A 24,884-nucleotide genomic window follows, 5' to 3' on the forward strand; every position below is an offset into this window, starting at 1 on the left:
TCCATGTACAGAGCTGGGTTGGAAGGGCTCTCAAAAGATACAACCTTTTGTGGGAAAGGGAGTCTAGATGAGGTGTAGTTCCTGTCACTGAAAGCAGGTCACCAGGAACTGCAGATGGCTGAAGAGCTGCTGCTGAGAGGACAGTAGAAAGAAGTTCACAACCAGAGTTCCTGAACATGGAGATGTTCTCAAAGTAAGTAGTCACTTTTTTTCCCCCTTTTAATAAAAGCAAAATGTAAAACCAACACTTCTGTATTTTGGTTTTAGCCATCATTTTAAGTAGCAACTGGTAGTAGTGAACTCCGCACATTTTATTCTCAAGGGATTCCACACTGCTTCCCTTTCTTTGGTTTATCTTTCTGTGGTGATACAGCCAGATTGGATAACTGCAGTTTCTTTCAGCATAGCATATGTTGGCAATATTCAACACGGCCAGTATTTGTGTGCCAAGACAAGGGTGGTTTCTGTGGTTAAAGCAAAATCTATGAATAGAACTCGGTGTCTAGATGTGTATTTAAAATTGATTCTTAGTGAGACACTTTGAAATAATGGACCACAGGATTCTTTAATTCTGTCCATTATAAAGCAATGCAGCCCAGACTCACCACCTCTGGGAATGTTTCTGTGTGCTGTGCTGGCTTTGGTGACGCGCCGTGTGACAGCCAGTGACTTAGTGGTTTGTTGTTGCTGCCAAAGCTCTCTGAACACTGGTTCTGTATTCCTGCACCACACCTCTTCCTTTATTCTCTTCAGGCCCGGACATTGAGCCCATCAGTTTGGTGATGAAAAAAGCGAGGGCATGGCCATACAGGGAAGAGGTCTCCGTGGCTCAGCAGGGCCCAAGCTGGGTGCCAGGCCCCCACCAGTTAGCGGCTGGTGGCAGCCGAAGACTGCAGCGAGCAGAGCACGATCCAGCCAGACACCAGACGCCTGCTGGTGCACCACGAAACCATGCCTGGCCACACCCGTTTGGAAGTTTAGTAACTTAACAGAGTTTTAAATTGATATGACACAAATTAATTGCTGACAGCCATGGGAGAAGGATTTCCTTAGGTTTATTGCTATGACTCTGTAAAACCTGTCCTCTAGTGGTGAGTATTCTTGGTACAACCTTTCTTCCAATGCAATAATTGCTTAACTCTAGATTCAGACTGAAGAAGTCCTTACTTAAAAAAATTCAGCATTACTCATGATAGTGGAACATGCCCATGCTCAGCCTTAACTGCCTGGAGTTGGGATTCAGCAGCATGTGTTGAGTAGGCAGACTGCAAGAACAAACATTTGCATTGCAGGAGAGAGAAAGAAGTTTTAACACCACTTTCAAAAGTGGCAGTATGGAGTTTTGCCCCTACTTGGCCATCCCTTCCCACAAAGAAGCAACTTCTTTCAGATCTGGTGTTTTGTTTACGCAGCTACACATCAAGGGACAGTTTAGACTTCAAATCAAGAAGGTAGAGCTTGCAATTCCCATGCTCCAACCTTTGAGGAATCTTCTTCAGATTCTTCAACAGACCTAAAGATTGCTTCCTTTTCCTATAGCTGCCATTTTCAGACGCCACCACCATGTCTGTCTTGTAGCTAACAACCCTGAGCTACCACGCCAGCACTGGCATGAGGTATGTGCTTAAACAATTTTATTTCCATCTTGTGAGCACATGCTATTTTCTTTGCTTTACTTAAATGACTAGAAACACTATGCTCCTCTGCCTTGTTACCTGGAATAGTCAGCCAGCCAGGGGCCAGCAGAGACTGGGACTTGCCCTTTGGCAGGAGCAGTGAGCTTGGCCTGACCTCAAACAGGTTTACCTCATCACAGCTGGATGGGGCTATTTGCTAAACTGTTCCAGCTGAAAAATTACTTTTTTATTTCCCCAGCAAGATTAGATTCCAGCTACAGTTCAGCATAAGGCACCTCTTCTAATGAACCTGTCTTACCTCTTTTTCTATAGACTTTTTCTAACCTCAAGCCCCTATGCTCCTTCAAACACAGAAGAAGCCAGGTAAGGGGAGAATTTGCACAGCAGTAAGGTATTCTTACTGCACTTCCAAGTCTATTCTGGAAGAAAAATGCACTCTTAGAAAGCAAGCTTACCTTTTAACAGCAGAATAACTGTAAATGACATAGCTTGCAATACTGAACAATTCACTAATCAGTAACAGCAGAATGTAATTAATGCCTCCACTACACAGTGGAACACCCCTTGGGAGCCCCAGCTGGGCTTCAGGGCAGGGGCTGAGCCATGCTGGAAGGGACAAGTGGGAGGAGGCTGCATGGCCCTGCTCAGACTCAGCATCCTCAGGGGATGCACAAAACGCTGCTCAGACCCAGCACCCTCAGCACTGTTCCTATGGCTCCTGCTGGGCTGTGCCCCAGCAAATCCATGGAGCTGCTCCGCTGATGCTCCAGCGCTCTGCAGTGTTGGAACCTGGCTGTCAGCCAGGTCACTTCACAGGTAGGCAAGGCCCTCTGAATTCATCCCGGCTTTCTTGAACTTGCTTAATGATGAACATAGAAGCTCAACTGTAGGTGTATCCTAACACTTAGTACAAGTAGTAATTTCTTCTTTGTACTTGGCCACATTTGTACAGATGTAACAGACAGTGTCAAAACACCTTGGTTTTTATTTTCCTATCCTTTTTGAATCAGGTTAAGCTGTAAACAATATCTTTTTCAATCAAATACTGTCAGCTATAATTACTTCCATTCATGCATCACTGAAAACAAAAAGGGTATTTTACCTTAAGTATAGATTTTTCATTTTAAACCATGTCACTTTATACAGAAACCAATAGCTAGAGTCACTTCACCCTGATTAGTTATGTAAACAGATAACCCCCCCAAAAAAAACCCTCATCAACAGAACGAATAAGTTGGTTCCTTCATAGAATGGAAATTAAAATCTCTTCGACTTGAGGTTAACATGGTCAGGAATATAGAGTGTGGCACATAAATCCATCTAGGAGGTGTATAAATTACACTGTGTCTGAATTAACAGTTATGCATAATGAAATGCACAGTTTAAATTCATGCTAGAAAGCATTTTTCAATATTAAATGGCAGCCAACTGGCTACCATAACAGTTAGGTTCTGCACCATCATTTATGGCATTACAGGTAACTATTACATATAGCATACTTAAAAACCCTAAAGGATTGTGTTACTTGAAACATTCTCCAGGCAGTTGTTTGGTTTGAAACATTGGGAGTAAGCTCGCTCTCTTATACCAATTATGGTACCTTTAACTTCCATGAAGTAAATCAGATATGATGTGTATTTCACAGTAACAAAGTTGCTTAATGCCTGTTGTCTGACAGTAGCATTGTTTCCACCCTCAGATCACCATTTTCCTGGTGGCTTTCCCTTTTCTCAAATCTGGTTTAACTACATTGAGCACTTTTCCTGGTTTTTAACTATTCATCAGTCCTTTCAGTATATCATCAGAGAGTTCCAGCATTGGGAGTTCAGGGGATGGGATGTCCAGGGGGGGAAGGCTGGGTATTGGAATGTCCTTTGCCTTCCCAGCAGTTGTTGCAAACTTCTGCCAAGTTGCAGCTGAAGAAGCAGATTCTGAGTTCTGCTGCAGACCCCACAACTCTGACTTCTCAACAAAGTCAGTGTCTACATCCAACTCCCTGTCTACTGGAGATTTTTGGAGTCTAGCTCTTTCTGCTTTTAACTGCTTATTCTCTCTCCTTAATCTCTCATTTTCAGATACAAGAGATTCTATAAGCTGCTTCAAATCTGCAATTTTGGTTGCCTGCTCTTCTATTATTGTTTTGTCATCTTTTGGCGCTTTACTCCCAATACATGCTTCTACTGGCTCCTTTTTTTTCTGAAGCAGAAATAAAAGTGTATCTGGGTCCCTGTCAAAGACACCCTGAATATCCTGTGAATGTTTCTCTGTGGAAGAGCTGTATTTCTGAGCAACAGGAACCAGTACATTTTGATCATCAGAGTCTTCAGCAGATGGCTTGTAAGAAGTCTGAAGATGTGCGGCTACTTCCTTGTCAGCACTCTGCTGGGCTTTCAGCTTTTCCTCCCTCTTTGCCCTCTTCCATCTCTCCTGGATGAGAAGTAACTGTTTCATATGACTATCCCTTTGTAATTCCAGTGATAGCTGAGCCTGAGTAAGAACAAGATTAAACAATTTAGCTGGTGATCCCTAATACCACCCAAATATTCATGCACATTGAATGTGTGTAAATATTTACATAAACAGCATCACCACATGCCCAAGGGGAGGTGTTTTTTTTTATTCAGACATTAAATCCAACAGGAAGTGCTCTCTGCTTGTACGGTGCAATAGATTCAGATATGTCAAATTTATCATAACTACTGGTCTTTTTGTTTGTAAGTCACTGACCAGGCTACAATATCTCTGGGCAGAGGCACCAGGAGTTTAACTGACCTATGACCAACACCAAGAAGGAAGAGATTCACTTGGCATGCACTGGCTAAACAATGCAAGCTTTTGTATGTTTCTATGATGGTATCTGTGTAGACATATCAATAGCACCCAAAATGAAGCAGCAAATTGCTCCAAGGCCAGGTATGGTCCCAAATGATTCAGCCATTTTTAATGAAGGTGGTGGCACAGCGACTGTCTATTAACTCACCTAGGTGAAGGACCATTTTTCTACAAGAATGACCCATTGGAGCAAAACCAGATGTCTGATCTCCAAGGGTTATTTTATTTCATAATACTGGCTAAATTCAAAGCCTGCTGGTACAAAAGTGCTGAGCAGACTACACTACTATATTCACAGATAAACCTGTGCAATGAATAAGAAAAAATGTCAGGGCTGTTTTTTCTAGAGATCCCCTAGTCAGGATGCATTAAACCAAAATGACACACTGTAGATGAGATGCTTGACTTTTTGTCTCAGCAAAATACTAAGTGCCTCACAGATAAAGTTAAATATGACACTAGTTTTGTCACCTACTTGAAGATGTCTGGCAGATGAGAAAGTTGGAGACCCCTTGGATAGGTTAAGATTTCTCTTGACCTTGTCCACATAAACTTGGAAAAACTCTCTAGGAAGACTGGTATTACCACACTTGTGAAACTCATGGTGCAGTCGCCAAAGGTTCAGAATATTTTGCAGAGGCTAATGCCAAGGAGGGGTGTGGTCAGACACAATGGGACACATGGGCACACTACAAGATTGTGGCTGATTCTGGCATCTGCTGCATTCTGGTCTTACCTGCTCCGACTGGGTCAGCTTCATCGCATCTGTAAGGTACCCTGCAGGACAGAACATCCATCAGCTTATGGCACAGCTGAAAAACTTGAACACATCCATGAAAGCTAAGAAAGCCTTCAGGCCTGTGTGCTCAATCCCCACAAAAAGGTAGCAGTCTAGAGGCAAAGTATCTACCAAGTTACAGTGGGCTGGAAATATCTGCTGTTTTTCAGAAGTCTGAAAAAATTACTGTAAGACCTTGTAATGCACTACACCCTTCCCATGGTATCCTGTTGGCTTGGGTCACTCCAGTTTGTTTTTAGAACAGCAGCAATTTCCATAAAGACTTTGAGCATATTTTACTAGTACTGAAAATGACAATGTATGAGAAACTCGCAACCAAATTTGGAATGATGCAAGACGATATAGAACGAACAGCCAAAAAAATGCAAGAAACATTCAGTGTATTTTTGGGTTTTCTCTTAGTAAATTAAGTTAAAGAAAACAAAAAGTATGCATTTTAGAATGTAAGTACAATTCCTCATCACTCTCAGTAGTCATAAATACCAAAGAAACTGTTAGTTTTTCACTTTATGTGGTTTTCTAGTATTTATGCATGGAGCAAGAACGCCTGGTATCTAGGTTACCATGTTCAGAGCAGCCACTGTCTCCACACAAGCCCTGTCACTGATTGTTTCACCAGTTAACACCTCCTTTCTTCTTCAGCCAAGTAGCTGCGCATTGTCAGAGAGCTGGGGGACTCCAACACAAAAAATTAAGCAGGACTATTTAAGTGGACAGGTAAATGCACAGAGGAGAGGATGTCTCTGCAGTGTCAAGGTCTGTGTTGCAATCTGATGTTCTGCTTGAGTTCTGGGGAGCTCATCACCTATTCTTAGCTGCTTTGATGCAGACATTAGGAAAGGGAAGTTTTGTCAGCAAATATTTGTCCTTTACCAACAGAGAAAGCACTGTGACTTTGCATATGAAAGCAGTAAGGAAAATGCAAAGTATAAAGTGAAACTGGCTTACAGCAGGTACACAACTTCAGTCTGTGCTTACCACAAGGTATTGGCTTCAGTCAAGAACTGCCATCACAGTGATAATCACCCCCAATCTAAACAACTTTGGAAATGTCTGACTTTAGCTGCTCATATGAGAAAAATATGTTTTCAAAAGGGTTCTTGATCTGGACTGAAAAACAGACTCACATTTTAAAAATAAAAATTTTGCAAGTAACTAGACATTCTACTTACACAGAATAACAGAATCTGCTGAGTTGGAAGGGACCAGCATGACCATCAAGGCCAACTCCTGGTCCTGTACAGGACACCCCAAGAATCCCATGTGCCCAAGAGTGCTGCCGAAACAGTTCTTGAACTCAAGACAGGCTTGGTACATGCAAATCTAGAAACTGATTTTAATAGCTGAAATGTGAGTTGTGACAGCCATAGCTGGCCTATGGCTGCACAGATAATTTGGCCCTTACTGACAGATGCTTACTCAACCAGCTAGCTTGTTAGCTCATTAGAAGTAAAAAAAGTCCCTAAACATGTTATTGATAGGCTTCAAGTTCAAACAGGGGATACCAGCCAATCCCTTTGAAGCACAGATGCACCCATATCATTGGCCAGTGAGTTAGGTGGAGTTTAGATCTTTAACCAATCATGAGTGTGAGAACAGGAAATTTGAAAGCCCTATAAAAGGTGGTGCTGGAGAACAAAATCCAGCTGTTGCTGCATGAACACAGTGTGTGCTTGCTGCTTGCCTGACCCTGAAACTGCGACAATTGGTGACGCCAATGTGATCCAACAGCTGCCTCAGAAAGAGTGAGGAGACAGGTGGGGTAGCAGGGAATAGCTGCCTGCAGCCTTCAAGCCGCTAAAAGCGGTGAGCAGAGCCATGGGGCAGCCTGGAGAGCTGCCTGCAACCTTTGAGTTGCAAAGTCCCAGCAGAGAAGAGCAGCATGGAGAGCTGCCTGCAGCCTTTAGAGCTGCTTAGAGGAACAGCATGGAGAGCTGTCTTTGGTCTGGACCCCCTGTAAACAGAAAAAGTCACCAAGAACATGGGAGTGGGGTCTTCGACTCCAGAGGACCCCCTCCTGCAGGTATGGACTATTTTTCTAAAGAAAAGAGGCATAGAATATGACCAACAGGCTCTACTAGCCCTAATAGTGTGGTGTGTGAGCCACGGATTGGATGGGACCGAAGGGACTGCCCTGGACTTAACAACTAGGGAGTGGGCTGGCCAGTATATATTTACAGCAGCCTCCATGGACAACGAGACTGCCAGGAATGTTATAAATCTACAGAGGCTTGTGCTGGACTTATTACAACAGCTAAAAAATGAGATGGATGTGAGGATGGCAGAAAGGACATTGCAGGCACTGCCTACTGAGATGCGCAGTGAGAACAGTACACCAGGGGAGGCAGCAGGAGGCATGGACGCCGAGCTGGGCAGTAGGGATTCTGCACAGCCACGCTATGTTTATAGCTTTATAGCAGCACTGGACTGTGGCAGCGGCCTCAGGGGAGAGGAAGAGTTACATTGTCCCACCCCAAACCCCTTGTGAAGGGTGGCCCAGGTGCTGTGATTGGGTTTCAGTCCCTGGGGGGTTCTCCCTTGCTGTGTTTCTGATGGTTCCTGACCCTGAACTCCACCCTCGGGGGTGGGGACCCTCGGGGGTTCTGTCCCTCAAAAACCCCTGCTGTGCCTCAGTCCGGAGCTCTCTGTTCTGGACCTAACTTTGTTCCCATGCTGAATAAATGGTTTCATGAACGGGGGCCAGTCTTGTTGGTGTTTAATGCTGGTCCCCAGAATCCTGCTGCTTCCCTGGACAAGATCCTGAAGTTGCTGGCCACAACACTGGACTTTGCAAGCTGCATACTTCCCATGGCGACAGAGCACCCTACAGCTCCAACTGCACCGGCGCAGACCACAAGCATTCCACTGGAGATGGAGAAGCTCCTAGGACAAACATGGATAAAAGACATAACATACACCACATGCCATTGCCACTGCCGCTGCTGAGTCCGTGTGGCACTGTAGCTTCCTGTCTGACCCAGTCAAACTGAGCCGCCATCTTGGGGGAGCACTGAACAGCTGTCATGCTGGCACAGAGAGAGCTGGGGGGCAGCGCTCTTCTCCACCTTTCACAGAACACAGCTTTGCTCTCACAGGTACTGCCACTGCTGCTCAGGAGGGGGACGGCACGGACCCAGTCCACACAGCTCCTGCCACCACTGCTGGCAGCTGGAGCTGCTGACATGGTTTCCGCCCAGCCAGCACCACTGCTGTGGTCCCTGCGACTGGGGTATCCTTCCTGCCAGCCACCACCGGCAAGTGGGTGCTGCAGCTGTGGTCTCTGTCCTTGCCAGGGTTGCTGCCATGGCTCCCTGTGGCCAGGGCGTGCTCTGACAGCAAAGCCCCTTTCAAAAGAGTGGAGTCACACTCCTACCATAACTCAAACCCAGCACTGCTGCCATCCAACTGTGCTGCCTAGCGACCTAGCGGCTGAGGTCTCTCCTGCCGTGATGAGGGGGGTGTGGCAGACCAGCCAGGTGGATTAAAAGGACACTGAAACCCGGGAGTAGTGGGCAGGGATGTCCCAGCCAGCACAGCCTCCACAGCTACTCGCTGTGGCAGTGCAGGCGCCCAGTGGGTGGGGCGAGGCTAAGGGAACTACCCACAGAATTAAGACATATTAAAAGGCTCCTCTATTAAAGTCTCTGAACATCATACACGATAGAAAGTTTTTTATAAAAGCAAGTAACCATTCTGATATGGGTTTCTGTGTATGCCTTCTAACTGGTTTGATTCTCATGATAACTTGCAGTACTAAATCATTTTCTTTTCAAATATACCTTAAATTTCAGTTATACTTAAGGATTACAGTTTAACTTGATAATTCTCTCCCATAAAGAACTCACAGTAATTTTCCAAGTTGTTTTTACCCTCAAAAAAAAGAAAAAAAATAAGGTGTTTTGTTGTAGTCCATCAGGGCAAGGGGTTGGCAAGGGACTTTGCCTCAGGCCCTGAGAAGAATCTCCTTTAGTTAGGAGATACCCCCTGAAAAGTTATATGTAAATGTGGCCAGAAAGTTCTATAGTTTCTTTATTATCATTGGTTAAGATTTTATGCATTATTTTACATATTCCAATTCCCTGGTTTTTATTGGTCCCTTTCCTGCAGATTCCACCCCTACCTTAGTTTGTATAAATTGCTGTAATCCCTTGGTCCTCGCCTTTCTAGTGCACCACATACATACACCACATACATACCTTGTTCACATTCTTGGTTGTTGTTGCAGTTTGTTATTTTCTCCTTATTAAAGTCCTTTTGTTTCAGGTCACTAAATCATGCCCGCTCCTCATTTTATCTCACCAACTAAGGGACGTTCGCACTGACATCCTGAGGAAGCACCCGGTTGTCTAATCCATGCATGGGCTGCTACAGTATTTGTTATCCTCTCTCTAAAATTTTACCATTTCAGTTATGAGATTTCCAAAACTAAGATTAACTTTTGTTCCCATACACACATTTTGTTCAAGGATAGGAGCTGCTGACTCATTTTAACTTATCTAAGAATTAATACATCTATAGTAACCCAGCCAGAGTTTCAGGATAAAACTCTAAAGCTTAGAAAGTTATTGAGGTAACACCAGAAGGAAATCTACTGAATGTGCTTTTAAGACAAAGACCTTTTTATAAAACATAGTAAGTCTGGAATGCTTTCCCTAACTTCCCATAATAAATTGCTTCCAAAAAAGACTCATATAATACATGTGCTCAGACAGTGTTCATAATAATATTTATCTAAACTTTACCCCCTTATATTTGACTAGACATGCTTTGTGATAACTCTAGATAATGGTAACATGACACTTTTATCACCTTCAATTTGATGACCTTTTCTATTATATTTATGCAATTCATATATTTGGTGTCCTTGAATGTCTTATAAAATTCTTAGTATTCCAAACTTATAAATCAAAACACAAGACACACAAGATTGTTGAATTTTACTTTCTATCAATATAACAGAAGTGTTCAGCATAGAGGAAAACTGGATCCTGAATTTATTACAATATTGCCATCTCTAGTTTGCACTGTCTAGAATTTTAATAAGGAAGACACTAGCATGTTACTTTAAAAGAAATTTTTTGCTAAGAAAAATGGAGGTGATGCCTTTATTCTAACCATATTGCTAATACCTCCAACCACAATGTTGTAAGGAAAATACACATATGCTTTTCATTGCTTCATACATTTTTTTTTGGACATAATTTTATTTCTCTTAAACTTAGCTTGTGGGCCTCTGGGTATGTTCTAAGAGTCTTGTTGAATTTGCTTCAAAGGTATTTCAGTTACAAAGGTATTACTGTTAAGTAATACCTTCAAAGGTATTACTGTTACAGCAGGAGTAACAGTAACATTTTTGCATTTCATTTGGACATAACTCCTAACCTACTCATTTCTTTAAAATATGATTTAAGTTATACAAATGAATGTTTGTTTTAAGTCTACAACTATTATCCAAAATTGAGCTCTGCAAAATGAATACTCCTAGAAGTGCTACTTTGACAATCTTAACAACTGCAACCAAAACAGATGCTTCATATTCACTTATTTAATAAGGTACCATCAATTAAGGTAAACTGGTATTATCCACACTATGTTTTTTGGTATTGTGACTTTACAAAGGAATTCTATAAATATAACTGAACCAAGTAGAGAAGCCTTCACAGAAAAAATTACTTATGACTTTACTTAAATGCCTCAAAAGTCAAATACTTTAAAGATATGACAGACACAAGGATGTGTCATTCTCAGGATGTGACCTATAAAACCTAACTAAGACTCAGAATATTTCCTTTAATAATTCATAATTGGTCTGGTAAACAGTACTTTCAAAAGCAGTTACATACCTCAGTGTGATGGATTAGCATTTAAGAAAACTAAGGAAAACACCTAAGGAAGTCTGGGCTGCTGGAGGCTGATGGGAGTTTTTCTCCTGGCCAATAACTGGCCATTTCTGAGAACTGACAGTAGTTCTGACCATTGAAAAGTGAGATCAACCTGTGAACACCACCTTAAGACCTAAGCCCAGGAATTTCTTTGTCTCTTTGTTTTCCGGCTGGTCCTGCTCCCCCCGCAGCCTTGTCTGGCTTAGGGGGGAGGGGGCTAAGCCGGACTCGAGCAGCTCCCAGGCAGGAGGGATGAAGACTGTGGGGTGGCAGGAGCCCCTTCCCAGAGGGGCTGAGCCCCTCGCAGGGTTTGTGGAGCCTTCTACAGCGGGCCTGCTGGGCCAGGCCAGTCCCTGGCTCGGCTGCAGTTTTTGCTGCTGCTGAGTTTCACCAGAGACTGCTGAATAAGGAGAGAGAAAGCCATTGACCTGCAGCGGGCTGAGACAGTGACTACACTCTCCAAAGCAGCCATGAAAAAAAATCTTCCATTGCAGACAGCTCCAGTTACTGCTCTGGCAGAGATCACAGAACCATCTACAAAGCCTCGGCAAGATTTTAACTCTTTGACTACCCAGATGAGACTTGCAGATTAATCCTTTTTTTTCCAGAGAGAGAAGAAGAGAGAGAGTGATCAACATGTAAAGAGACAACATAAACTACCAAAGACAGTGAAGAAAGGAATTAAGCTTCAGATGGGGGAGAGAAATAAGGAGATGCTTTAATAAACTGAAATATTATTTTGCTAAAACTATGGAGATGGACAATAGTGTTCTGAAAAACTCCTGTAATTTATGACAGAGTATATTGGGGGGAATAGGGTATTTCAAAGTGTGGATTTAAGCAAATGGTGAAGTGGTTGTGATCCTATGAGATGCTGGAACAGAAAAAGAGAAGTGATAGTTGTTGACGATTTCTGGCCTTTAAGAGGCAAAGAGAAAACTTCTGATTCCAGAGGTGTTCACAGAAATAGATGAATAGATGAAGAGAACTTCTGCCTTTGAATAACTCATCCTTAAAATTACACCCATAGACTTTTGACCTATAACACACCTCAGAGTAGTGTGAAATAGGAGGAGAGAACTGATGGCAGAGTTTTCCAGGCGGCTGGCATGAGAAAAATAGAAAGCCATGAGAAAAATGGTTTTCTGGTAAAAAACTCCATAGATTAGCAGAAGAGAACTTCTTTTTCTCTACAAAGACTGATGAAAAGACTATAGCAAAGTTGAGACTATTTTAACTACCAGGTTTCTTTGTCTCTATGTTGTCATGTAAACAAGAGAATAGTTGTGTGGTAGAGAAAAAGGGTTTCTGAAAGTTTTATTCTGGTTTCTTATTCTTGTAATTTTATTAATAAAATTTCTTTATTCCTTATAAGTTTTAAGTCTGTTTTTCTCTTCTAATCCACATCTCACAGCAAGAAATTAGTAAGTTTTCTAGTGATTTTTTAGCTAATGCTTTAAATCCATGATACTCAGGAAACATAAAATGACTCCTACTGCTCTAGGGTATGTTACACCACAGTAGTATTCCCTACAAAGCACCTTAAAACATATTCCTTTTAAGCAGAAAAGGGGGAATGCGTGGTGCTATCTATACCGTAAATCACTTGACATAATTAGAAGGATTTTATATACTTAGAGAGATAAGACTTAAGGATTTTTATCTATTTAAGAATATTAGTCAAAAAACACAAGCTGGACAAGTTGTTTTCCCTGTTGGTTGCTTTTCCCACAGTTCTGATAGGTTGAATTGCTTCTTGTTTATAGAGTTAAGTTGTTAAGTTGTAACTTCTAAGTAATGAGACTGTGGCATGCCAATATGAGAATGTTGATAATCCTGCCTGACAGCTCCTGGGAATGAAGGTAACATCTTCAATGATATGTGGAATGCATCACTGGCTGAGAGAGGCTAGGCTGGTCAAGTTCGGTAGAATCGTATGTGTCATCTTGCTGTCCTGTCATTCTAGCTGCCAAGAGCCCTTGCAGAAGGATGACAGAGAACACTTTGCATTTTCAATAAAACAGCGAGGGGTACTGTGACAGCCATAGCTGGCCTATGGCTGCACAGATAATTTGGCCTTGACTGACACTTACTCAACCAGTTAGCTTGTTAGTTCATTAGTAGTAAAAACATCGCCAAATATGTTATTGATGGGCTGATTTCAAATTCAAACAGGGGACCCCAGCCAATCCCTCTGAAGCACAGATGCACCCATATCATTGGCCAGTGAGTTAGGTGGAGTTTAGATCTTTAACCAATCATGAGTGTAAGAACAGGAAATCTGAAAGCCCTATAAAACGGGGTGCCCAAGAATAAAATCTGGTTGTTGCTGCATGAACACAGTGTGTGCTTGTGGTTTGCCTGTCCCTGAAATTGCAACAAGAAATAACCAACTCACCAGCAGCTTTTGTGTGACAGGAAATTGCTTCTTCATATTTCCCTGCTGCCAACAAGCGGTCTGCTTTTCTGCTTTGCTGGTGAGCCTTAAAATTAAAAAAAGAACATTACATCAATGAGGGTCAACAGATAAACAGTTATACCTGTCTTAAAAGTAACCAGTATATCTGAAAAACCTGTACTGATTCCAATTCTCAGGCTTTTAGGCTCAGCTCTTCAATCCCTTCCAAGCTTTGTAATTGGACTTCTTTAATACCACTTTGCAAGAGTCTGTACTGGTAAGAACAGAAGTTTGTTAATACAGCAAAACTGGTGTGTACACAACAAAATACTTTTGAAGTTATTCTTCAGAAAGCATATATTCTCCTTTCGAGGTAGGCATGTACCATAGTCACGTAAAAAGAACATTAGGCCAAAAGAAGTTAATGAGAAGTTGTAAGTATTTTGGACCAATTTACCTGACAGAACGCGAGTTATCTGAATTGTGTTACATCTTACAGTTGATTTGACATTTTCTGCTGCCCCATGCTAAAGACATTTTGCCTCATGTCAAGTAACATGCTTTTTTGTCTGCAGCTTAGACCAATTAATGGTAGCAGCACCATTAATTGGTCTAAGCACAGCCATAGTTAAAAGTAACGAAGTCGTATTGCTGTACAACAGTTAAATCTATACTACCATTTGTAAACCACTAATGTAAACCACCAACACATACTAAGGTTGTTGCTGAAAGCATATGATGCAAATATTTGCATATGGTCAGTGAGAAACCATTGCATAACCAGCACTACTACATTTTGGAAAGCAAGTCTTTTTTGTCATAACTACAAGACATGGATTTTCTGTCACTTCCTCCAAGACAAGCTGTGTAATGTGAAAGGCTACAAGCACTAGCTGGAGAGACTGTCCGTTACACACACTGTTCAGGACTTCTTTACTACATGTTGAGCTTGAAGTAAACAGATATCAGGTAATGATACCGACACAGTACTGATATTAACATCCATTTAAAGTACAAGTTCCAAAATGCAGGCCAGTTTGTCATTTTTGCCTGCCAAGTGGAGTAATGCCCTACAGTATTATAGTAAGTTCAGTTTTCTACCAGAATCTTAGCAGCTCTGACACCACAGAAGAGAATGACTTGTATAGAAAACACCTGTTTGGGCAACAGCTGTTCTTAAGCAATCCCTGACAGTTACATCACTCCATGAAGACATCTGACTTTCTTAAAATTGATTTCATATGCTAATATGTTGTCTTCTTGAAAAACCTAAAACACAATTCCTTGATTCTTGACAAGAAATATTCTTTGTTATATTCTTTATTTCTCACCTTCACTGAACCCTCAGAGCATTATCAGCATTTCCCATTTCTTTTACCATCAGGTTCAATAATCTCAGAAGAGGAACTGTTTTCCTATTGCAATATCTGTTTTATGGCCTTTTTCTATGAACTCCTACAAATGACATATGCCAGAAAGATAATTATTTCCCGTTGATATGAACAAACAGTATCAGCACAGATAGAGCCATCTACTTGGTTATTCCTGGCAGCTTGTCCCATTACAAGTTAGCTATGTCATGGACATAGAAACACCTCAACTAGTTCTTTGCAAAATAATTTTTCAGTAAATTAGTATTGATACAGCTGCTTCTGCAAACTGCATGGGGAGGTCTTAAAAAAAACAGGGGAAGATGAAACAGAATAGCCAGAGACAGAATAGCTAAGATGGCAATTCAACAAGTCCGATGACAAGTTCCATTTACTAGTTTTGACATATAAGAATTTGAATCCCATTGTTTTCAAATATTATTATTCATGTTTTAAACTTCTGGAGTATGATCTTATTCAAATCACTAAAGCACATGCAGAACATCTGAGGACATTCAGTTCTTATTTGATTGAGAAATTAAATTATTTTCATTCTCAATTAACTTCCAGTGAAGCTGAAGAGAGTGAAGAAGTTGTTAATGTGAATAAAATTAGGAAAGCAACAGTCCATAGATGCAGGCAAAAACAAAACCTAAACAAAACCTTGTCATCAGGTCCTCTGATGACAAGGTCACAATGCCTTTCTTACTCTTACATCAAAATATACGTATCAGGCCATCTTACTCTGATGTAACAGACTTCCCAATGGAAACAATAGGAGTCACACCAGGAAAAAAGTCAGTTTTAAGCACAGCCCTCTGTGAGAAAACTAGTTGTTTTGCAATCAGTCATAGGCAAGGAATTCCTCTTTTCCTATCTTTTCCTGACAGGTTGATAAGAAAATACTTGCTCATTTATTCTAACCCATGTTTATTCCAATTAATTGACTGTGGAAGGACCAAGGAATTTCTCCCACTTTCACAGTAGCTTATTTATCAACAAGCAATTTGAAGAAATTAGTGGTGCTGTTTCCTAGCAGCAAGTTATGAAGCTGCAACAGAAGTAGATGGATGCTTATTAGCCATTATCAAGGATGAGCATCTTGTCTACTCTGATGGCTTCTAGTGCTCAGTTACACTCAGCCATGCAGCTTCCAACTATTGTTAGCATATCAATTTTGAACTCACAGTGGCCTGTATCCCATTATAAAACCAGCAATGGAAGAACTGTTGGTCCTGTCATAAAGAGATTACTCGCAAGTTTATCCTTGGTCTGATGTCATGCTAGAAGGTATTTACACAACAGCTCTGGAGCTGAAATGCTGGCTCCCAGCAGATTCAAGCAGTATTGCTTTGACTTTGGTCTTACTGCTGTCATTACAGAAACACCTGCTGCTTGACTGTGGTGGGTTTATAGATCCGATTTCTCTTTCCTCTTCACTTGCAGTGCTGGAAATTAATGTAGGATGAGGTGTAAGAATAATTATATTTTACCAAGCTATAGAACTGAAAAGGGGAAGCAGGTTGACAACTACTTTCAGATGTCCCTCCCAATCTTCATGAGCAAGAATTCCCAGTAGGCAAATGGACAGATATAACAACTTGACTCTTGTAAAAGGAAGCAGGTGTGAGTGAAGGATGGCTAAGCTAAAAAGTTTCCTCACCTTGCTCCAATATATTTGGTTCTTAAGGGATTGGTGTAAGTCTTACTGTGTAACTTGAAGCACACTGGACTAACTGCAGAAGGTAAGACAGAATTTTTACACACACTTTCTAAATGTAGTTGAAATGTTGAGGGATGACACTTGCTTTAGTAAGTTTGTACTTCTGTTCTAGGGGAGTGTTCTTATTTGATCTTTCTACCTGAATAGCCCAAATCATTGCCTATGTAATCTCTGAAAAGCAGAATAAACCCCAATCAAACAATCCTCTAGAACAGCAGTGTTCTAGAGAGTAAATAGCTCTTTACGTATACCTTTCTTTAACCAAAATTTAACACTCCACTTCTTTGTTAGTTTTTTGTTTTCTTCCCACTATAAACTAGATAATGATGTGATTTCAGGTGGTGAGAAATGAAGCCATAATGCTGTTCCCTCAAAGGAAAAAAACAAATGTTTTCTTTCTAGACAGCATACTGTTAAAATTTAAAGGACTACCACAGTATGATCCTGGCTCAGGTTGCCGGGATAAAGAGGGAAAGCTGCTACTCTTTCCTACAATTCTAGTTGATAGCTAGCTACTGTGGAAAGAAGCGTAACAGGGAAAAACCTGTTTGATTCAACAGTATTTCTAAAAGGCAGATATAGTACTACTCATTTTCAAATAGAATAGGCCTACTACTCTCTCCTAAGAGCAGTCATCTGCAACAGTGCTCCTGTAGATCAGAGAGAGGTATGCTTTGTTTTTCCTCTCTTCCACTAATGGGAACAGCTCTCCACTGGACAAAGCCTTGCACAAGATGCTAAGCTTACAGCTTTCTTTGTGTATTACAAAAGGACTCACCAGAAAATGATGTATTTTAATGTGATTATGGAGCATGGATTACAGTGCCTTACTTAAAATGACAAAGTCAGGGAAAATCCAGCTGCTAAAATGATGTGGCCTGATAAAAGCTTAACTGCAAAGAAGTTTCTGTTTGTAAATGTTTTAAGTGAATCCACTGTTTGATGCTGCTATCATCTATTTTATATTATAGACTGTGCATGCCAGGTATTCTTGCCAGAAAAGATTAATACCAGTGCTCTCTTACTGCTGAAAACAAAGAGGAAGTTTTTTTTTGAGAAATGAAGAATCTATTTTAGGATTTGTTTCCTTAAGGATATAGGTCTGATTTCTATTTTGAACAGTCAAAGCACACACTGCATTGCTTCTCTATTATCCAGAAGAGTGCTCAGTGTTTTTCATGTGGGTGTGTACAGCAGCAGGCCACAAAGGGTGGGATGAGGTGGTGCACAATGGTTCTCCCTTCCCCACACACACTCTGTCAGAGGCTACACCTATAGACACCCCTTTCAAATCCATTCTTACCAGGAAATAGCAAATTTAGAAAGGTTTGAATGTGTATGTCCTCATATACAGTGAAAAAATGTAATTAAGATAAAATACAAGTGCAAAACTTGATCTGAGAGGTCCAAAAATAAACTGTGGCCATCTATTTAGTTAAAAAAGCACAACCTTGATCAGGGTGACTATGGAAAATTCTTGTATTTACTGGCAGCTGCACTAAAAATAAAAATAATAAGGAGAAATACTGTAACTTATGCTAAATAATGAGAATATATTTGCAGTAAAACTAAAGAAATAGTAACTCTGTAGCTTTACCAAGAGAAGCCCCCATTTTTAAATACTTGTATTCTGTAGAGAAAGATGATTAAAGATCAACAAAAAAGTGGCAGAACCCATTGTGGCTGTTCAACCAAGACCACTAGTCACATGTCAGCTCAATTTTCTGTTTTTGAAAGCCTGTATTTAATAAAGTTGACAGAACAATGATTCAACTATGTAAATTATAGATCAGTGTTTCTATAAAACAAAACAAGTATGTGACACTACCATGAGAAAGTTAATGTTGAGAATACAGACTCCTCACCCACTTTGTATTGAATTGTAAAGATGTTAAAGTTCAACTTGCATGAAAGCAATAGCATTAAACTTCAAATATATGGGCAGACAAGCAACCAGTTGTTTAGGTAACCCCTATAACAGATTGAATAGCTCTAATTGACTACACGTGTGTTCCCAACCTATTCCAAGTTTCAAATAAAATGGTTAGTCTGAGTTCTTCACTATGCAAATGCAATTAAAAGCTCAGGAATGAACCCAGCTTGCATTCATACTGCTCAGGTTAGGTGGAGTCTTCAAAACCCCATACAGGCAGAGGTGTCACCCTCTCTGTGATCACCTACACCTTCATTAAGGCATGGTATACTTTTACCTACTGCATAGTCAAATCAACCTCATTTGGTTCTTTTTCATCCTTTTCATCATATTTTCATCATATTTAGTATGATAAAACCACTAATGCTTCAACTTGTTTTTCAGAGACATTTTCAGACTCACAGAATGAATTAGGTTGGAAAAAACAGTGAGATAGAGTTCAACCTGTGACAACACCACTGTGTCAACTAAACCATAGCACTGAGTGTCATGTCTAGTGTTTCCTTATCCAGGGACGGTGACTCCACTGCCTCCCCAGGGCATTTTGTGTGCCTACAGCTCTCAGCTGCTCTGGCAATGTTCTTGTCCCCATATATAATGTGTCACAGCTGGTACTAGACAAGTCGTGCTAACTGCAGGTTACAACTTAAGTGAGAACCATTCCATTGCTCTGATAAATAAAACCAGTCTGGGCTTCTTATATACCCCTAAACCACAAAACCCAAGCTGATACAGCAACTGAGCTACCTCTCAATAAGAGCATCTGAACCATTACAACAAATTGTCCAGTAGACAAGCTTCTAAGTGCTATAATTTCAAAACAAGTGGGGCAGAAAGGCTTCAGCTGTGCCTTCAGTCTGTCTCACTAAGCTTCTCTGACACGGCTTCATTTATGTCTTAAGAACTGCTGGTCATGCTTACTCAGAGCTGAACTCTGTGCCTTGATGACAGGAATGTAATGCCAGTGTGACACAGCAGAAAGGCACTGCTGGTAGGTACCCAAACAGCACAAGCACAGTGAGGAAATAATACCTGTCAACCACCCATCACTTAGCTAATTACGTTCTTAACTGGGAGCTGCTGCAAATTGTTTTATGTGCCACAAGGAACAGTTTTGTGTTGTTCTTTTACAGCAGTTACATGCCTGCACACTATATTGTACAGCTTTTCCAAGGTGGCTATTACTGATCTGGCTGTTCAGCTGAGTATCTAATGCACTTCCAGTCACTTTACTCAGATATGCTGCTGTCTCTGTGGATTCACACCTTTCAGTTCTCCCACCACTGTGGTAAAAACAGACTTTGTGTTAGGTATGTCTGTCTAGTGATAGACATGCCCTTTTGTTACCGCACAAGCTTGCTCTCTCTAATTTGAGTTCAGAATTGAGAGCATCTGCCTTTTTTTTTTTTTTGTTTCATTTTACACTGGAAGATCAAGTATAGCAGCTGTCAGGTTAAGATTGAAAAAAAAAAAAAACCAACAAAGAAAACAAATGGGGTCCCATGGATGTTTCTGTAGATTAGCATAATATTCCTGGTTTTCCAATTAAAATAACAGAAGTGCAGGCCGGCATTCTCTCAAACACATTAGCATGTGTGACTTAAATTTTTTGGTCTCTAGTGAACTTTCATAGCTGTTTTCTATTTTCACCTCCTACACTTCCATATTGCATATTTATTCTGCTTATTACTTGGATGTAGTATTACCTTACTTTGAAATAATTCATTAAAGTAAACCATTAACTGGCTTGCACTGGAATGGCTGCTACCGATGACTAGCAGCATTAATATTATAACCTTTCATTGTATGAGATTCTTGGAATACACATTTTGCACTATTCTCACTCCAGCTACTGGCCTGTGCTTTCTGGTTTTCACTAAAACAGCAGCTCTTCAAGCTTGCTCCTTTATGCTTCAGGAAACTCAGAGGTGATAGTCACCAGATTTTGGACTGTATTCTATTATAAACCATACAAATACTACTACCTTGCAGGAATAATACAAGGCAGATGTGGTATGCCTCCTTAGCTACAGGACAATACTGAGCTGTTAAAGTACAATCTGTAGAATTACGAAGTCCTGCGTGTCAAACTCTGTTTATGGAGCAATTGCTAGTCTCTTCCTGAGGTCAATACTATTTGCTTCACTTTTAGTGTGTTACTTCCAAGCTTCTGATGGTCAGCAATGTGTGGCTGTGCTTCTTAACTTGTAGCTTTTGCTCCTACACTAAGGGTAAAATTATGGCTGGATGTGAGATCAAAATTCTTTGCCTAAATCAGATGGCAGTAAGAACTGCCCCTACAGCAAGCAGCAGAGAAGCTCTCAAGATGCTTTGTAAAAACATGCAGTGTTCATAGACTTATCTTCATGCTTTTACACTGTAAGTTTTAATTTGTAAAAAGACTGTTGAGATGTTTTTGGGTCTGGATTATGTGTGAAATAAGTAATCAGCTGGGCTAGGTACCTGTTATATGGCTGCCTTCTTGTGCAGGGACTGCAGTTAGCTCATGCTGGTTTTAAGTTCCATGGCATAACCTAAAAGTTTTATTTGTGAGGTTGAAGAAGACTCAGTTCCATAAAGATATAATTTTAGGGAAATATATCTTTCAGAAGTTTCATAAAAAGAGCATAATTGAAGCTAGGGAAATATAAGATATGGCAGTAAAGTGTAAGGGGTGGGATGTGATTTTCTGTTGTTGGAGGGTTTTTTTGGTTGTTTGGATTTTTTGTGGTCAGACCAACTGGCCAGCAAAATCAGGGTAGTACCCATGCCTTCCAGTAACTAAGACTAGATGCTCCAATCCACAATTAATGGACAATTTTTACAAGACAAAGCAAGATTCAAGTACTGTGGTAAATTCTAATGAAAAGCCTAAACTGATGAAAACTTAGTTTTGTGAAAATTGGCAAGCTGTGATATATTGGAAGAGGGAAAATATCTTGTGTTTAAGCCATTGATAGCAGTTAAATAAGAGTAATGATTACTGTATCCTAATAATATTTTAGTTTATGTGTTGGGTGATTTGGCGTCTTTGGTTGGTTTTCCTTTTTTTTGGGTAGCTTTATTTTCTTCACTGGCATGTTTGGAAAAAGTTGTGCTTTTCCAATTCATAGGAACTGGATTTAGGTAAGAGAATAAATTTATGGGAAAAGAGAATGCAATAGGTATCAAAAACTCAAGTGAACAGTCTTATTTTGGAGGTTGGCACCTTCCCTGAATGTTGTTGTCAATCTGAAGCTCCACAGCAGAGAGGGGTTGTGCACAGAAGAGCTTTGCAAAAATCTAGTTACTCCTTCCTGTTCACGTCCTTGTAAAAATATAGGCATGTTCTAACCATGGTACCGTACCCATGGTACCCATTCAACCCTCTTATGATAAAGAGTTTCCATGGTGCTTGACAACCTGAAAGGACATGTCACTTTTCTGTATATGATGATCCATTTTCTGTATACGATGATACACTGCAGAGCAGTTTCAAGTAAAGTTTTTGTATTTCAGGGCACTCAGACAAAAGGAACATATTCACAGGCAAATTCATAATTTTGTGTATGAAAGCATGTAAAGCAACTCCTTCTCCTGTATCATCCATTATACAGAAGTGTCTTGACACTTGTCAGCTTGGAGATAGACAGGCACAGTAACTGCACACTCCTGTTGTGGTTGCAAGGTCATAAAGCAGGCTTTAGTCACAGTCACGTCACTCCTACAAATCCTTCTAAGTGGTCTCAGTAAGAAACATTACTGACAAGTTAAATTGCCAAAAAAGTTGCAACTTTCAGACATTTACTAGTGAATATACAATTATAATATTCTCTTTAGAATCTGATTACTTATTATTATACTAATGTCCTAGGGTAACTTTATGATGCGTGTATTCCCAGTCATCTGTTCTGTTTATGCTGGATATTAAGTTCTGCACCTTTAAGACCAGTAACATGAGCAAAGGTGGGCAGGGGGGAAAGAAGCACACAGTTTGTTTTCAGAAACTGTACTTGTTCCCACACATTCCTGCTCCTGGACTGTGTTGTCTGCAGCACAGACAGCGGGAGAGAGCTTTCCTTTGCTTTTTAGTTATTTTTTTTTTCTTCTAGCTAGCTGAGGCAGAGAAGTTCCCCAGACTGTGGCTTTTTTTCTTCTTGGAACTAATTAGCTCTGCTTTGGACTGAAAACCCAGCAAAACACCAGGAGCTTATGCCTGTGGCCCCACTGGGGTCCAGGATGCAGCATTTTCCAGTGCAGGTGGGACTGATAAGCAGGTGGGACTGAGTGAGCCGAGCTACACCCCATGACAAGGACTTTCTGAATTTTCCATCTCTTCAGAACAGCGAGAGGTTTTATTTTTTATATTATTTATTATGTTTGTGAATACTTTGCTTATAAAATAGTTTTTTCTACTTTTCTCCAAGGAAATATTTTCTTGAACCAGAAAGGCGAGAGGCCACTTGAATCTGCTTTCTAGAGGGACCTCTTTGGAAGTTTCCTCCCAAATTTGCCCTAAACCAGAACAACTAGATCTACTTTTTAAAAAGGCTTTTACAGTATCTATGAAACTGTAAGCTTACAGTATCTATGAAACTATGAAGCTTAGTTTATCCCTCCTGTACTAACATGCTGTAAGTTTGCCTGACTTTAACCCTATCATATCAACTGGTTACAAGGGATTTCCTATTTCCTGCTGTTCCTTATTTAGTCTTTCAGTAGACAGAGTAAAAAGTGAAACAGTATGATACTGACATACCCAGAGTGGTTCTGCACCATTGTGGAACCTACAGATCTAAACAGACCATCTTCCTACTACACTGTCAGCTGCAATTCCATGGGTGGTCTGCAATGACAGTTGTATAAGTCTTCCTGAAACTAGGGAGAGCAATCCAGAAAATACCTGACTGACCCTGTAGGCAAGGATGTGTCAAGGTTGGCACCATCCTAGCATAAATAATCTTTGATTAAAACCTAAACTGACAAAAATCTCTGAGGTTTGCATGGCAATGTCTAAACAATTCCTGGATCAAACTCATTCCTGGAAGCAATATAGCTGTATTCCCAATGTGCTGCCTCTGGCTAACTGGACTGCTGGAGTGCTTGTTTTCTAAGGGAATGATCTGTGTATCACCACATAGCCATGATACAGCTTTGGTAAAACCCACAAGACAGCAGAGAATTAACTCTTCTTGACCTAGATCTTGTCTATGGGACAGAGACCTGCCAATTTAGACTGTTTAACATCTGATTAGCATTTGTGAGGAAGCGTTTTTCAGACCATCTGTGTTTCAGTTCAGGTTCCTTAGAAATTTAATCTAAGCAGAGCAATTCAAGAGATTTAAGGTTTTAAAGCATTTCACCTTCTGAAATTAAAGGATGCACTTAGCCAGTACTAGGCCCTGGCAAGCCTCTAAATCTCTTGAAACTCTCATGGATATGGCCTGTGTCATCTAGACGTTTCATCTAGACGCTTCCTTCTTAAACTTCCCTTGTCCCTCGCTTTTGTAACGCGATGTCCCCGCACACCCTTCCAATCTAAACATACCACGACAAGCACCCCTGGGTAGTTCCCCTCTCGCCGCGCTCCTGGGCACGGAGCAGCGTTGTCTCCGGCGGGACCGGGGCGAGCGCACCCCCTTCTCTCCCCGAAGCCGCCTCCGGTGCGGGACGGCCGCTGGGCCCCGCTCCCGTCCGGCCAGGGCCTGACACCTGAGCAGGTGTTTAGGAAGAAAGAACAGCGGCAAGAGCCCCTTCTTCTGTTCAGGCTGCGTCTCTCCGTCCGGTTACCTAGGGGTAGGAGCCAAGACGTGTCTCCCTCTCCCTGCAGACCCGACGCGCCCCCCCTTCCCCTCCACTCCCCGCGCTCACCAGGTTGAGGGGCCCCTCCATCACTTCCATGGGCGGCGGGGGCTGTGGGCACATGGGCGAGGGGTGCTCGCCGGTGTCCCCGGCCCGGCCCGTCGCGTCCCGGCCCCAGCACGGGTTGTAAACACGGCGGCCGCTTCCGCCCTGCCCGCGAGAGCCGGGCGCCTCCTCGCGAGACTACGGGGCCGCGTCGCCGGGGCAACGGGCACCGCGCGCGCTTCCCGCCCTGAGGGCAGGACGGGGTGTTTGTTGGGACGTCAGGAATAGAGAGGGGTTTTTCGCCATTCCCATAAGAGTGTGCCAGTCAGCGAGGGTGAAGAAAAATAAGGAAAAGCATCACCTTCTTTGCTTCTTGGAGAAGTTAAACCCTAAAATGGTGAAGAAAAAAATAAAAGAAAAGGAAATTTTAGAATCATAGGATATGCTGGGTTGGAAGGGACCCATCAGGACCATTTAAGTCCAA

General features: G+C 41.4%; 1 protein-coding gene across 1 annotated transcript; it reads right to left on the reverse strand.

The window, feature by feature from the left end:
• Positions 1–1,044: 1,044 nt before the first annotated feature.
• NRBF2 (nuclear receptor binding factor 2) lies at positions 1,045–24,575 on the reverse strand. Its single transcript, XM_015632665.3, has 4 exons — positions 24,425–24,575; positions 13,549–13,633; positions 5,206–5,246; positions 1,045–4,124 (listed from the first exon to the last, which is right to left on the reverse strand). The coding sequence occupies exons 1-4, from the start codon at positions 24,476–24,478 to the stop codon at positions 3,408–3,410; spliced, it is 897 nt and encodes a 298-aa protein (XP_015488151.1). The 5' UTR covers positions 24,479–24,575; the 3' UTR covers positions 1,045–3,407.
• Positions 24,576–24,884: the final 309 nt, after the last annotated feature.

This window comes from Parus major, chromosome 6, assembly GCF_001522545.3.
Source record: "Parus major isolate Abel chromosome 6, Parus_major1.1, whole genome shotgun sequence".
NCBI lineage: Eukaryota > Metazoa > Chordata > Aves > Passeriformes > Paridae > Parus > Parus major.